Raw genomic sequence first — 17120 nt, 5'->3', positions numbered from 1 at the left:
GGTAGGCCCTACTGATTTCTATGCAGGCTTTGACTTGACTACCAGTTGTGTTGTATGAGATAGCCCGAATGAATTCCGAGGTATCATTGAATGTAAAACTATTGGCATGGTCATCCTCTGCATTATCTATCTGTAAAGTGTCATCTGCTTAGCTTGACTGCTCTCAGTTATGTTCTTCTGTAACTAAAAACAGTCACTCTTAAGCATGGGGTTTGCCTTGTCAATTGATGAACTTCCACTGAGTGAATTTTACATAATCGCACCTCCAAGCAGCCAAGGCTCCAAACTTGGAGCTCAAGTACTATTTTTTCACTTTTAAGTATATATAGAGCTCCAGGACAGTCATTCAGACCCAGGCTCCTGCTCATATAGGACTTGGACTACATATCTTGATTCTTGTCTTTCCATCAATAACTCAAAAGATAGGACAATCTTCAAATTGCTAGTAGCAGCAAATCAGCATATTGAACAGTAAGCTATTGTCCATCATATGTATGAGTGACATTCTGTTCAAATGGTCCAAAGATACCCTCACAACTACGATCAGCCACTACTTTAAGAGAAGGAAAAAGGGTAGCATATTCTGCTTGTTGCCTCTTTTTTATTAGTACACCAGATTCCAATAATAGAGTTTCCAAACAAGACCCTAACCGGTCTAAGAAGGCCTTCAATTCCTGGTGGGGCCAGGTTGGGACATCATAGACTTCAAGTATGAGTAAATTGGGAAGTGAAAGAGCGTCCAGGAGGTCAGATAGCCAGGTCTGGGACGCACATCCTTTGATATATAAGGATTGAAGCCCGGCATGTGTAGATAGCTCTAAGACCTCCTTGTTGGGGAATAATATGTGGATGGCTAATGATGAAAAACTAGGAGCTAGCTAAAGCAAGTGCAGAACAGTGTTTGATTGATCAGTGTTGATTGTGACATATGTCAGATAGAACCATATGTGATTGCAGGAAGTTACCAGGGCATAGTCAAATAAAAATGCATTTGCATCAAGCCTCATCATGTTGAGGTTGCACAGACAAGATGGAAGTCGCGTAATGAGCTGTGCCAGATCTACCCTACTGCTGGTACACATAGTTAGCTTTTGAAATGCTAGGAGCTCTATTAAGAGAAGCTCTGGCTAATTAGTGAGGTAGCCAATGTTGATGTAGAGAGATGATATTTGACTGGTGTAAGACTAAAGAAGAGTTCATAGTCAAGTTGAATCATCATTATGGCATTCAAGGGCCAATGAGAATGGATATCTCGGGATAGCTTAAGTCATGAGTCATAGCCCAGGGCTTGCTGCTCTTACTCGTCTTCCAGGTAGACTTGTAATGATAGCTCACACCACAAACTAGGTGTGCCTGTAGCAACCTCCCTCCACCACCAGCATACTCCAGTCAGCAGCATTGGACCCTCTACTGTTGAAGGCACCATCAACTCAAAGTCTCCCATAACTTTGGAGAATTCTGGGATACAAAGGTGAAAGATTTTGGATAGGATCTCAGTTGGCAAGTATGGGTTTTTGACGCCTAGAATTTTGGAATTTAATCCTCAATGAAATCACATTCAATGTATCAGGACACTTCAAGACGTACTATAGCATGTAAATGCTGGACCCCATTCAATTTTAGTGAGCTAGCTGTGCTCTGAGTCCCTTTAGTGGCCTATATGTTACCGTCTATCGACAATTTGTTGATGTCACCTTGGTGGAAAGCTATGCCATTTGTGGCATGTGATTTAGTTACTAAATAGAGACGACTCATACGAGTATATGTGTCAGTATCTGCTATCTCTGGCCCAGTATTACAGCAGCAAAATCTAACAGCACTCGGCCGTGCCAGTCACTGACTCCACATGAATACACCAAGAAGATATATGATTCATGAATAATTATAGTACAACAACATTGGACACCTATAATTTTGAGCCAAGACAAAAATACACCAAGAAACAATCACTCAAATCTACTCAATCATAGTGTACTTGGGCTCATCAGTTCAAGTGGTCGGACTCGAATTTACCAGGACTAACAAAAATGATGCAGAGAAATCCATTTACATCCGCAGGAGTCCGAGGCAACACAAACACAGTGGATATAACATTCATGTCATGAGTGCAAATGTCACCATAAAAAACTTTTGGCTGCAATAGATCTGATGACTGAAACAAGCGTGTCACATATGCAGTGGTACTGTATATCGTGCAGATTTTCTGTTCAATCCAGGTTAAGTCTTTGAAATATGTCAGGAGTTCACCATAATATAAGCCATTTGCAAGTGCAAAACAGGGCAAACTATTCTCCCTCAACAAAGCAGTAAGAGAGTTAGCGCAGACATTTATCATAGTCAAGTCAGGAGAATCCTCTACAATCCTTGCCTTATCAAGTATCACACCATCAAGATTCTTATTCTTAAACATGAAAGATGCAGAGACATGCTGCATGATTCATTTTCAGATGATGAAGGCATCTGTAATATGAAGAGCATCCAAAATAATTGGCAGGCACGGTGCTCCAGGGTCTGCTAAAATAACAACCTCCATGGATTTAGAGAATAGTGGCATCATAGAAGGCAGCCTGAAGCCTGAGTACTCAATTATGCTATGCACGCAGTGAAGATGAAAGTCCTGCTTGAGCAGTGGATGGTTCTTGTTCATATTGGTGTGTAGTTCTATCTTGCATGGCTCTCAATCTCTAGTACAAGCTGTTGATCTTTCGTCCCCTTAGTGTACCTAGCTTGTTCCCTGATAGTTACTTATCCCCTCGTGCTATCATCAACTCTTGGGAACATTTTTGGTACCTTCATTCATGACTCGTTCTGGAGAATCAATTCATTATAGTATTTGTCCTTGTTAGAGGTATGCACTCTACCATGGCAGATGACAGATACTTACTGAGCAAGTTGGCAGTGACAATTTCTACTGGTATCTCAGTCATATGATGTTGTATTTTGGTAAGACAAAAATTACTTGATCACTTTGATCAAGTCCTGTTATCAAGGATTTGTTACCTGGTGTTGATGCTACACTGGACACAAGTACTAAATGAAGCACTGTTTTTGAGAACATTAGGGGCACATGGAGTTGTGATTCACACTAATTTAGTAATACCATAGGAATCACCCACTGATTCCAACAATGCAGGGTGTAGTAAAAAACATATGAGACCTGCTGCCCTCCCAGACTGTGCATCATGCAAGATGCAATAAGCTACTGATTATGAGCTTGAGGTTCATCTCTTTCATGACATTAGTATTTTATAAATTATATACACTGCAGTCTGCAGCACAATAGTAAGTAAATTATACAATATATCCTGAGAAAAAAAGTGATGTTCTCATCAATTCTAGTTGTGCGAGTGAGTGCCCTGATTTTAATGTAAATATGCTCACCCAAAACTCAAGTTACCCAACCCAAACCTGCTTGCAAATTGCTCCACTTGGCTTGTTTGGGATATGTCAATGGTTGAGCAGCTTCAAATGATTTTTTTGCATTCAGAGCAAATGCACAATCACAATACATGCTAGTATAGAAGTTGAGACCATCAATGCATACCAAGTCTCTTTGCCTTGATCTGCACTGCTGCATAGAAGCGACCTAATTGTCCAGATCACTACACACTCTCATAACTTGTCATCAATGTAGCATTCATGGCTTGAACATGATGTATAGATCTATGGGTCTCTAAAATGATTACTATTGTACACAAAAGAGCTTTTGACATGACTGCACGATATGGAGCACTAATGTCCAAGCTGTGCCCACTACTATCTTTTGCCCAGAGTTGCAAAACGATCTGACCAGCTTTTGAGAACACAACAATGACACAAAATTAAAATAAGAAAACAACAGGAGCGTACAGGGATTGGTACATATTCTAATGCTATGTAAGAAAAATACAGAAATTTGACAAGGCTATGTTGCCAGAGAGAAGCTGGTGCAAAATAGTGCTTTGACTTTCCGACGAATGTAACTGCTTTCAGGTTAGCATATAGGCATTGACCTAGTTGCCAAGCAGTGCTTTTATGACTCTGAACAAAAGCTCACTCCTCCTGTCATGCTATGCATCTTGATAGTAGGAAGTAAGTAAAGGTAAATATGTGAAACTATAAGTATCTCACCTTAGTTGTTGTGTACGAAGGCAAATGTCTGAGGTGACAGTCTGAGTCTGTAGCTATCTAAATAGTGCAAGGGCTCTTGTGTGAATAAATAAGTATATGAAACTGTAACAAAAGATATATGGTGCTGGCCCATGCGGTCAATAGATTCAGTAAGTACAAAGTAAAAAGTGAATATTTAAGACTGAACAATGGAAATATCTGAGTCGTTGGGTTGAACTAATCAGAAGATACAAATAATGAAGCGCCTCAGCTGCAGGTGCATTTGCTTAATCCCAACATCTATTTCTTTCCACTGTTGCTCCGTTTCTTCCTTGAGGTGATCAACATCATCACTGATAATGTGAATGATAGTTTGCCAGTAATGAACCTCCTCTTCCAAGAGGTCTATATAAGAGCAAATCTGTTCCACCTGCTCCTTGTGCCATCTTTGCACCTCCTTGCATTCCCACTGCAAGTAGTTCCTCTGATACCATACATGATCAAGCATTACTTGTAGCTCCTGCATGTCCTGATGCATAATTGATTGTAGGGTGGGTGATTGTAAATTTGCAATGTCCAGATCCTCTTCATCCTAAACTATTTTGTTCATTATTACAATGAAAAAGAATGCAGATGTACCTTATATGTTGTCCCATCGATTTTTATTTCATTTGTGATACACTTCATGAAGCTTGACATAGAGTGGTCTTCCTGGGCATGATTTTTACTGATAGACAAGTGTATTGTTTGTATGAAGATGGCTAAAGCTTTTGGTAAAATTTGAATGAGGATTGTCAATGCCTCTGCTGAACAGAGTATTGCACAGAGGACACACAAAGTATTGTTGTATATTAAGTAAGTAATCTTAAGTAAGCCAAATTTTACTGTGCCATTTGTTTGCTCCATAGTCTTTGTGATATCAACAGGAATATCATACTGCAGCACCTATGCTGACCATATATGAAGTGAAAATTGCCTCTAGATGAAATGTCCCATAATCAAAACATGTGAGGCAGTGGATCTGGCATACAGAACTAGTGTGAATATATGCTGCATGCTGATATACTTCCGCAGCTAACATTCTGATACATCATCATAGATGTTACCCTTTTGTCACTGATTCATTGTCTGACAAACAGGAATAATAAGACAAACAAATGATTGATCATGACATTCACAAAGGATATGTATCATGCTTTCAATCATTGGAGACTCAGAATGTCAAAGACAAAAAGATGGCGATTAACACATAAACCAATGTAAGAATCATAGGCTAGGGCACCCAAAGATTGAAATATTATTGATTGCAACTAGTAACTATAAATGCACTCACAACAGCAAGATTGGTAGTTGAAGCAGACATTGGCATGTGGAAGCTGACTATGCTGATTGCATCTACACTCCTAGGTATTGTTGCTGCTGCTGGATGCACAAGCATGTTTTTAGTTCTGTGCTAAATCATAAGTTGCTGAAAACATAATTCAAAAGCACATTGATGTCAGACAATCCAGCAATAAATCCATATTAATAAATAAGAGCTCCACTAAAATATAATAAAAATAGAGTTATTTCTAGTACTAGAGCAACCTGCTCTTTGTTTCTCATGAGGAACGAAACATAGAACTATTGTGGGCAGAGATGCAGAACAGAAACACCATAACCGCCAGAGCAAGCTGCCCTGTGTTCCTATTAGGAATGGAACACAGGACCATCATATGTGAAAGGGCAGATCCAAATGTGCCTAAATAGTTGTCAATGCAAAGCGACAAAAGGAAGACTTATAAAATGTGTGGTCCATGATATTCCAACTTGATTTGAGCAATATTCACATGGCAGGCTACAATGGTTGAGAAAATTTGTTAAGAAGGTTAGACAGGTCACTGTCAGTAACAATGGAACACCCATGAGGCATGAAACCCATCATGAAGATAAGAGGAAAGAAGTATTAGAGGAAGAGTTGCGTCAGTTGAAGATATATGAACATCATGTCATGTGACTTTCTCATGCCACATTTATCCATGGAGAGTTGAAAACCTTAATATTAATGGTCCTTGTTGTATGGTAGAAAAAAAGTCTAGTATTTAGTTAATGCACTTTGAAGAGAAATAGTGAGAGAGAAATACATCTTGAGAGTTTCAAAGGTTCTATGGACAAACTTGAGGACCTTGATACCATTGTGATACAGCTTGCTGAGAAGGTAAATTGATTGACATTACAAAGTCGATAATCAGTTCAGTTGAAGCCATGGATGGAAGGACTCACTCAGGCAAACCATATGGGGACATTTGTGTTGCTATTAAATTCTTTATTGTGCAGGAAGAGATCAAATTATTTCCTCTCTTCTTTTGAAATCGTCCAGTTGCACAATTGGATAGTTCATGAACCTCTCATGGGATCAACAAAGATCGGAGGGCCTTTAAAAGTGGGGTAATGTTTTAAAGTGCCTATCCCTCCTCAGACACAGTATGTAACAACAGGTGTGTTTTTTCATATACTACAAACAACTCATCTCACAATATACACACATGTTTCTCCATACTCATTTTTTATTCCACTTGCATTGTTGGTACTTCATTCAGCCAGCTGCAATCCTCCACTCCATGACCAACCTCATCAATTCCAATGAGTTAGTTGAACTAAAGAGAATACATCAGTGTTTAGTGCATAAGTCACAATAAAACTGATTACAATTTCAGGCATTTCCTAGAGATTGTCTGGTAGCACGACTTTGGAGCAAATCCTCTTCCTACATTATTGTAATTGGCATACCCATTTTGGATGTCACTCAATAATAAGCATTGATGTCCTTGTACAGGAGCCAATTAGCACTGGTTGTCGCAGAAAATATGTAGAGGGAAAGACATACCTTTGGTTGGTTATGGCAGCCTTACTCTTTCCTCAGCCAATTCCCAGATCAGCATGTCTCCCTGTCCTAACTTCGCCCAGCTCATCCACTGCATAGGAAGCAGCACAACTTGAGGATCGTGGATTCCATATCTGTTCAACCACATAGTGACATGTTTATGTGTTTCACTAACCTGCAACCCAATCACTTGCGGTGTTACATTACTGACAAGGCACTTCACCAATTCCCATAACTAGAGCCATGATAATGTGAGTGTTGAGATTTGTTAGATTATGGAATATGTTTGATTATTTGATGGCCATTATACAATTGACATCCATGACAATGGTCAATGATCTCAATAGTAGTGCATCCAGGGCATGCAGGAGATGGGATAGATCTTCACTAAACACTTCAGTATCAACTGCAAGTGATAGACATGTGATATATTTGCAAAGTCCTAGCAGGTTGATTAATGTAGACTCACCTACAGAACCAAAGATGCAAATAAATTTGATCGATCTTTGCACAAATTCCATGGGCATCAGATGCAGCTACATGCTTGAGAGGAATTGCTTCGCCCTGTATTCACCATGGAGCATGATGCTACTATATAGCATTCATTCCATCCTACGACAGTGGTCAGTTAGTTAAACACAGTTTTTGTGGATATTAAAGCTAACTGCTCACCAGGGATGTGTGCACTGCAAGACATGCAAGTTTGAGGCCATGTACTGTCTCCAATGACTAGCAAGAGCCAATATATTTTGCAGTATTTTTAGTGGAAGTTGTGGAACCATGATCGATGAGATGGGCCAGCATAATATAACTACCGTTGCATTGCTATATATTCCCAATGAGCAAACACATGTTATGCTGTTTGTATATTGTGCCTGACATGCAATAGCCTTCATGTTTGGTTCATTGTAAGTCACCTCCATTTAGCCTGTCACGGACTGCACATATTGTTCATGTAGTGGGACATTGTTCCACATATCAACCACATGCCTGTATTCAAATAAAAATGACAAATAGCATGTATGGTCCACATAATGCAATTTTCCAAGACCTCTATGGAATATTGCATGAGGAGCACATGAGGAGATATAGCCTGTCATATATTGTATCAACAGAGCCACTTCATTATGTCATTAATGCAATATTTTGCCAAAATTATGGTTGCAATAACAGCAACACATTTTTGTCCAGATATCTGATGACCACATTGCCTCAACAGAATGGACCTACTATATTCCCATGTTCTAAATACTTGCAAGAGTGTTTTGAACCGCAATGATGTCTTGTTTATATATATGTATATGTAAATGAGGAAATTTCTAATACACCACATTTTGTCCTTGTTTGTTTCACATCCATTGTATTTTTGATGACTGAGTGGCACATTTAATGTCAACCACCACCACCACCACCATGGACTCTCAATTTCCACTGGAAATCCTGCAGGCTTGGCTTCAGCTCATGTGCTGTGCCCCTTACCCGAGTACATGCCCCTAACTTCCGAGGGCTAATGGACGACGTCCAGAGTCCGGAGTCCGATGCACAGGAATTCCGGCAGACGTTCAGAAACAAGTGATAAGACTAATCTGGACGATGTCCAAATTAGAAGGGAACGGCGGAGGACTACCTAAGGTAGAGGCAAAGGTGGTGAGTCTATAGGAGTCAATCCTAGGACTGTTGGAGACGACGAGAAGAGACTTCAAGTCGGATGGAGGAGGGAATGAGCAGAGTCTAAGATAATATTCGAACTGAGGAACTACAAGGATTGTATAGGGTTTATATACTACTGAGGACATAACGGAGAAACAGTCAGTGCAGTGCGAGGCTATGCGAGGCTATGGACAGAGCATGTGGGACGACTATCACTAGTCTATCAGAACTTAGTAAAATGAAGACAGAAATGAATAAGGGATGGAAAATAAAGCATACTAACTGATAAGAGAAATACTAAAGGGAAAAGGCACGGAAGATAGGAGCTGACCGGATCTGGAAGTCCGGAAGTTTTGGAGATGATTGTGTGATTGGTCCGGGTCCAGAATGCAGGATATGATACTCTCACAACTTGCTTTCCACAAGACGCCGCCCAAACAGTGAGGGTGTCACATTGGACACATCCATGGTGAGGATATCATTCAATGTCATAAATATTGTTTTAGATTGATGATCATGGAAGGATTGAAGGATTGATGTATCAAAAGATTAATCTTTCCAAGGAATACAAAATGAAGGAATTCACGGCATGTCTTTGGCTGTGTCCAATGCCTGTCCAATTTGCAAAAACAGCCATTATAGCACTGTTTCTAGATGGTATTATGGATGCCTTGATGGTGTTGGAGATTCTCTCCCTTTGCAGTGGCATCAAACACCTGGCTTTAATAGTTAATATATATTTCATCCCAGATGATCAGTCATCAATATGGCTTGCATTGGAATATATGCCTCTCAGGTCCTTGGCTCTTTACATGGGCATAAGCTTCATCAAGTCCATTGGCACATTTAGCGGTCTCAGCCACATTACCCATGTCAATCTCATGGACAGCAAGGTGCTCACAAAGCCTGATATAGGCTTAGATGCCCTACATTCTTTAACTCACATTTCTCTGATGCTTAATGTTCATCGGTCTCATCCAGTAGCAATCTTGTATCTTGTTAATAATGCACGCCTATGTGTCATAGTGTTTCATGTGAAATATTCGCACGGGGACGTCAAATATTTCCTACAAGATTCAGAGATCAAAGATGGAAGAATTGTAATGTTGCCTACTGGGATGATCAAGTAGTGTGGGATTGGACAAAGGGAGATGTTATTTTGGGAATTACTAGATGAATGGGTCAGGCAACCTGAAGCTCAGAATAGTATATGATTCCTCGTACTAATATCCAGTAGCTCACCATAAGTTTTTTTCACAGCAGCACATCGGTATTTGTCGGGTGAGTTCATCATGGGAATGGTAGGTTTACCATGATTGTAAGACTTGCTTTGAAGGTGATCTTGGATATGATATTGAAGGTGATCTTGAGGGAGATATTGATAGTGATCATGAAGGTGATACCGGGAATAATTCTCAAGGTGATCCAGAAGGTGGTGATGAAAGTGATTCTGATGGTGATCCTGACACAGGGTCATTCCCAACCTATATCATGGCGAGGAAAAAGCCAAATGGTGAGTAGTTCCTTGTGTGCATTGTTAGCAGCTCACCAAACTAGATTTTAACAGTGGTCCATTGTTGCTTGTCATGCAACTTTATCATGACATGATGTACATCTAACTAGGAATGATAATGTTATTGGATACATGAGACACATATTGTAACAATGGAACCAACACATTCTCTGTTCATCATTGCAGTTACGATGAATACAATTCCAGGTTATAAACAACAAACAGTCATTGAGCCGACTCAGAATATTACAACTGTAGTGATGCTTTCATTACTTTATCAAGATCAGCCCAGTCAATAGGATCTCCAGGGATGAACTGATCACCCTTGTATAACATATGGTTTGCTGAAACCCACTGTGAAACTCCAAGATACCCAAGCAAGATGTCTGAGATATCAATGCTTGGGTCTGCAGTTTCCATATTCCTTGCTGAGCATTGACTGCTTCCCTTGGCACAATATTCCTTAGATTTTGTGGCCATAGTACAAAACTAAGCAGAGGTCTCGTCAACAATGCTGATAATCCTGTCAGTATAATTTCAACATCTACATGAACATGATTCCTTACATATCCTTAGAGACAAGTAAGGAAGAGCTATAACAATCCGATGAATGGTCTCCAATGTATGTTCAAGGACCTGGTTGGTTGTGGAGTCAGCAACTTCTGTGTCAATGTACTGGGTAAGCTCAATAAGGTGCATGCAACCATAGTGGTAGAAATGACCACCTGTGGCAAATAAGGCCACTGGAGTATACACCGCATGCATCGTGCAAGGTGGTTGTATTCTGGAGTTTGTGGATTTCAACTATTGCGCTGAAATATTATAAATTCTTTACAACATGTCGCCAGCAATCAGCATTATCACCTCAGCATCACATTTTACCTTCAATAATGCCTTGTGCATCGTGAAGTTGGCCAGCTGTGTGGTGATATCTTGAATATGACTGCAGTCATCCCATTGAGCCTTTGGTCTGAAGACTACCCAGAACTTAAGCCCCACTTCCATTCATATCCACATTAATGTTCCCTCCACATCATGATGTGAGTATGTTAAGAATCCAGCATGATGGGTCATACCTCATCCTTTCACAGTAAAATTGTGGGGATGGACATTTGAGACAACAGCAACACTATGAGTTGTCTGATTCCATCCTGTTTCTGGACATTGGCCTTAATTAGAAGATAGATCATCGACATAAAGATACGTGAATCTTACCTTAGAGATTTAGGCATAGCAACTTGTGAGAGTGGGAGATCCAGGATACATTGAATTTTGTTTGGGTCATTGATGGATTCTGTTACGACAAGCGGTCGTGTGCGACTAGGATAGTTCTAACAGCGACAACCACGACAGTGGTACCGAGTGCTGAGAGTCGTCGGCCTTTACAGACAAGCAAAGGTTGCGTACTCGAACGTAGCTCGTGGTGGTTAACGAGGGGTTACGCTGAGATGATAGCAGAGGTTACAGACAGTGAGAGGCGTCACTGAAGGTACGAGTCGATGTCGAGCAGGTAGCTTTAGCGGGACAAGGAGTTCAAGGGAAAAGCTAGTTGATTAGACTAGTTCTGGGTAGTACCTAGTAAGATTAAAGTAAGGAGCATCTACTTTAATCTTCGACCTTATATAAGGCTACTCTATCGTATCTAAGCTCAGCCTAAAGCTGGGTTCTAATCTGCTTATCTACATGAGTCAGAGATAGCGTCCATGAGGCGGGCTTCTATCGTAGATAGCGTCCATGCGGTACGCTTCCATCAGAGATAGGATCCACGTGGTATCCTTCTATCAGTACATGAGGCAACACAAGGCTTGCCTTCTATCTTGATAACATAAATAGGTCTTCTAGACCTATGTCGTCATGTCATGTCACGTGCGGTCCAGACCGCTTATCTAAGCCGGCAGTTGCCGCTTATCGTCTATTATTATCTGTCGTCATCTATCGTCATAGAGCCAATGATGCTCTGTTATCGTCTATAGAGCTGGTGAGGCTCCGGTGTCGTCTATAGCCGTGCGGGTGGCAGAGGGCTCTCTGCTGGCGGGGGACTCGTGCCATGTTACTGTAACAGATTCTAAGAATGATTTGATTGTACCATTCCTTGTGGGACAGACTGTCATATCCTATATTTTGGACCTATATTGGACAATGTTCCCACACCGAATCTGGACCTCCGGACCCCTTGTCCATGTCCTTTATCTGTCCAATTAACTGTACCTTTGCATATCCACACATCCAGATCTGATATCCACGCTTCTCGTCCGCACTCTGGACCTTAGATCCAATCCGATCCAATCCGAAGATCTGATAAGCTTCTTAATTCATTTCCTGTTCATATAATGTTAACACAGCCTATTTTTCTATTTGGTATTCCTTGTCTCCGGTATCTCGGTTATGCTTACTTCCGGCTATCCTTACTGATCTGTTAACCTATGCTTAATTTCCGACTCATGTGTGATTTGTGATAGACTTTGCTTACACTTTGTACATAGCCTCGGACCCTTGATTACTGATCTTTTGGATAGTCCTTTAGTATATAAACTCTTGTATATGCCCTTGTTGACATCGTATTGCCTTTTCACACTATCTTGTTATCTTGTTCACCTTCGGTACCACACTGTCCGACGTCTTCCTGGCTTCTTGCATCTTATGGCACATCTGCACGTTAATCCTCTGGTGTCGTTACCTAAGCTTTCCTTGCCACTACTTACATCGTCGTCTCAACTCCATTGACACCTCAATTTTGTTCCCCAACATAACTGAGGTATGTAGTACATTCATTCATATAGACTCACACTGACGTACACTAGTTGTTGCTTCGCATTAGTATCGCTAACGTGTATAGCCCTGTAGTACCTCAGTCTGAATATCATATTAGTCCTCGCACTAGATCTCACTCTAAGTCCTCATACTAGTTCTTTCCTTCTGAATGGCCTAGGGAGGAATTCTCTAGGCCGGAGCTCCGCTCCTCCAATTCTCCATTCCTCCGAGTTTCCGGAAGTTCCCCCAGATCTTTCCTGCGGTCCGCTGGACCTATTCTGCTTTGGACTTTGTCCTTGCAGCCTTTCCTCTGTTTGCTTCTACTCAGGATGTGTCCTGAGTAGCCATTATACATATCCATATCAGGATGAAATCTCCATTGTAATTTCCGGAAGTTCCTCCAGAACTTTCCTGCATTCCTCCGGAAGTTACTTACACTTGTCCAGAAAGTCTTTCTGAAGTTTCCCGCGCTCCTTCGGAAGTCCTTTGGACTTCCTTAGACTTTCCCTGGACATCATTCTGAAATTAAGGGCACATACTCAGATAAGGGGCGCAGCGCATGTGCTGAAGCCAAGCCCCTCAGAATCAGTCCTACCCTTTGTGCACGGTCTTAACACACACATTATATATGGATCAAATCATTACATCTGTATTAAATATCAATCAAGCAGAGAGACAAAGTATTTGATATAATGTTCACCATGAATACAGACCAGCTGATGTGGTGAGATTGCAAACTTCTCATCTAGGTAGTCCTGTGATATGCTTTCATGCAGTTTCTCATGGGATATGCCTCTGATGACAACAGGAAAATTTGCACTTAATGCATTCCCGACTGTATTCAAGATGTTCTTTCTCCGAAGGGTGTCCTGATTTAAAGGCAGAACATTCTTTGAAGCTGATGTTGAAGTTGGAAAATCAGCCATAAATTGGATAATTGAAATATCGACAGCTTCACAAACATTGACTTTTCTCTCACCCACAACCATTGGAAGAATGGTAGTATGGCCATTTTTCTATCTTTGCTTTTGGCTGGCCAATGGGACCTGCTTTTCCAGCAGTCAGATAGTGAGGTTGAAAGGTGAATATGACATGAGAGAGATTAAAGAGGTTCATCACATCAACAGGATTGTTTGTCTAGTTATTTGTCTGATTTGGTAATGTTGCAAATACCCACTGTTACAAATGATTTTTGGGACACATATTGTACATCATCATGAACAAAGACTGTAGAGTTCCTTATTGTATTCATCTTGGTGATCACTATTTTCAAGGTCATATAGGATGATGCACCTAGTTTTAAACAACTATGAAATTTTTATGAGATACTAGACATAGTGAAGATGTCAGCAAGGGGTGAACTACAAGCAGTAATTACCAACATCACTAATCATTCAAATCAACTATTTTCCACCATTTTCAAGGTTACATAGTGTTACAAGTAACATTGGTCACGTGGCCCCCCTATCATTTTCCCTTCATCCTCGCCCTCACCATCTACCGGCTCGTCCTCCTTTACCGACTTTCCGTTGACCGGATCCTTGGGACCATTCCCGTCCCTCACATCGCCCGCCTCTATGCACATGCACGCACGTTCCTCCCTTGATTCGACCACCAATGTGGTCCCGCACCTATGACTCGGTCTGACTCGTGCCACCAATGTGGCTTTCCTCTTTCTGTTCCTTCTGACTGCGGATTCCCGCACGTTGTATTCTTACCGTTGGTCCGTTCCAACGTTTCTCAGTCTCATTCCACGTTCGACCACCCATCACTAATCCGGCTATGTTGCCAATGCACCTATACCATTCTTGTTTCCCCTTTACCCTTACCTACTGTGCGGTAACCTTGCCCTTAACCCTTTCCACTTAGTATAAGTAGTCAGTCACCTTGTACTAGATTCTCTAACTTGAATCTACTCAATCTTCCCTGGAACATACTTCCCTCTGAACGCCCCTTTGGCTTCAGTCTCTAGTATCTTTTCTTAGTTGCTCATCGCGACTAAGTCTACCTCGATCGACCTCATTGTACGGACAAGACAGTCCTTACCTTGAGTGACTTTACAGACATCCATCTACGAAGTCACGTGACACGCACGTACTGTGATCACTGCCGACTCGTCGTCGCCAGTATCACTTGCTATACCGGATCCTTCCGGTTACGTCACGAACGTTAGTGGACGACGCCCCTCTTAGGGCTCCGCCTAACAGATCTATTTGAGTGCGTAACAGGTGGTGGAGAGGCAATTGACCAGAATCTTGGGTTGCTCTCCCTGATGTCAGAATCATTGGCTACATTGCCAAGAGAGTGGAAGAGGTGACTGAGGAAGCAAAGGCGTGATTCCATGTGCACGATTGCAGAATACAGATGTTCCATCCCTAGTGCTTCGAGGTACTGATCTTCACTATCAAATGCCATTGTCCTGGGATTTTCGGGAATAATGACTCCATTGACATCAGTGTCCATGTCAAGCATTGCAAGCTGTCTGAATCGCAGGAGCATCCAGGTTCCGAGCTTCAGAAATACTTGCAAGTTTCCCTGCTCGAATGCAATCCTGTTCCATTTGGACCAGTCATCTAATATGGATGGGAGTGAATGCGGATCTAAATTAGCTTTGTCGAGTTACATTTTTGTTAGTATGTTCGAGATACATTTTTAGGATATCTGCACTCACCAGCCTCTATGATATGGGCAAACATCAGTTGCAGTGATTAAAAGATAATGAACAACTCACTGCTGCCCTTCGGAGAATCTCTAAATCAGCACTAATATGCTGGTACTTGTCATCATTGTCAGTAGCTAGGAGAGACATCTGTGATGCTGGAGTGCTATTCCCTTTCCCCAACAACTGTGATAGAGGTTGTAAATGTTAATGACATGGAGAATAAAGGAAGGAATGACTCACAATAGCTGACTGCTCAACATCTGACTCATTACAAGCCAATGGCTGCAATTCATCGTTGGGAGAGTCTCTTGCTAGCACCCGATCTACTACTGTTAGATTAATCTTTTCTTTCACTGACTGTGACTTATGAGATAAGCATCAGTAACTTAAATAATACAAGTGTCAATGACCTATAGCCATAGCTGACTCATTTGCATCTAACTCATCATCACTTTCTTCAGTTTGCGGCAATGTCGGTTTGAATGCCTTCTTTTTGCCCTTCCCTTTGCCTTTTGGCAGGCTGCGACTTATGTGATGAACATCAGTAACTAAAACCATAAGAGGGCCAATGACCAACATCTGACTGTGCAAGAGACTCATTAGCAGCCAATCCATCATTGCTATCATCTGTTGGAGGCATTGTTTGTTTCACTGCCTTTTTCTTTCGCTGGCTGGGACTTACGGTTCACCTTATGGCCCTTTGTTGACTTTTTTGCATCTTCCCGTAGTTCAAATACATTTGAAATGCATGTGCTATCGCTCTGCTACAATAGGTTATGTGAATTATTTCAAGGTTCGGGGCTCACCCACCTCCCCCTCAGCATCTATGTCTGACAGAACCATACCTGTCCCAGCGATAGGTGCAGATGTCTGGTTATTTCCATGTTTGTCACCATATTTCAACTTGGATCCATGGTATATATGCATGGAAGAAGCTGCAGAGATGTTAAGGTCAAGGTGCTTCACCTCCAACAACAATGTCCACAACTTACCAACGGGTTCAGTGGTTGCTTGAACCCTAGATCATTGACTCTTTTGCACCTTGGATGCTTGAGGGGAACCCTTGTCTGAAACAACAGTCTGTGCATTGTCAGTGGTCTCTGGTGCGTGCAGAACATTCTGGATGCTTTTCAGCAATTCAAATATGATACCATTGGTCAAGTGCTTGTGTTCAAAGCCACCACCACACATGTCTTCCTCGTTAGTGCATAATGCCTTGTGTAATCCTTCATATGTCACTATGTTCCATGTCAAGCGAGAATTGATAAATGAGATCCATGTTAATTGAGAACTCATGCACTTGGACCTTCTTGTACATTTTCTTCTCTCTGAACTGAGCCCATGTATGATTCATCTTCTTTAGTGCAATCTTCTGATGTTCCGAAGTAAATGCACTATCTTGTAATGCCAGCGCGATGTGAAAGTCGAGATGTGCAGAGCACCACTTAGATGTTGTAACCTTTGGCCCATCTTGCCACACCTCACCGATGAATCCATAGATTATGTCAGCCATATAATTGACCTGAAGCTCATCACCAGCTTGGTGCTGCAACCTGGATAGCATCAGGCATTACCATCGAGGAGTCCCAGAT

General features: G+C 41.4%; 3 protein-coding genes across 3 annotated transcripts; all 3 read right to left on the bottom strand.

The window, feature by feature from the left end:
• Positions 1-1984: 1984 nt before the first annotated feature.
• Positions 1985-2437, bottom strand: F5147DRAFT_577097 (uncharacterized protein; the record flags this gene model as incomplete). The annotated part of the gene is made up of 1 exon (XM_041431379.1): positions 1985-2437. A coding segment is annotated over one exon (453 nt), but the record flags the coding sequence as incomplete, so codon positions are not given.
• A 1893-nt stretch (positions 2438-4330) lies between these two features.
• Positions 4331-4788, bottom strand: F5147DRAFT_652926 (uncharacterized protein; the record flags this gene model as incomplete). The annotated part of the gene is made up of 2 exons (XM_041433703.1): positions 4331-4681; positions 4729-4788. 2 exons carry the CDS (start codon positions 4786-4788, stop codon positions 4331-4333), a joined length of 411 nt encoding a protein of 136 aa, XP_041292723.1.
• Positions 4789-15035: 10247 nt separating this feature from the next.
• On the bottom strand, positions 15036-16719 carry F5147DRAFT_773784 (uncharacterized protein; the record flags this gene model as incomplete). Its single annotated transcript, XM_041441507.1, has 9 exons — positions 15036-15466; positions 15534-15543; positions 15598-15711; positions 15769-15881; positions 15939-16048; positions 16113-16155; positions 16211-16292; positions 16339-16515; positions 16570-16719. The coding sequence occupies 9 exons, from the start codon at positions 16717-16719 to the stop codon at positions 15036-15038; spliced, it is 1230 nt and encodes a 409-aa protein (XP_041292722.1).
• Positions 16720-17120: the final 401 nt, after the last annotated feature.

This window comes from Suillus discolor, assembly GCF_016758755.1.
Source record: "Suillus discolor strain FC423 chromosome Unknown F5147scaffold_28, whole genome shotgun sequence".
NCBI lineage: Eukaryota > Fungi > Basidiomycota > Agaricomycetes > Boletales > Suillaceae > Suillus > Suillus discolor.
This window is presented reverse-complemented; position numbering and strand designations above follow the sequence as displayed.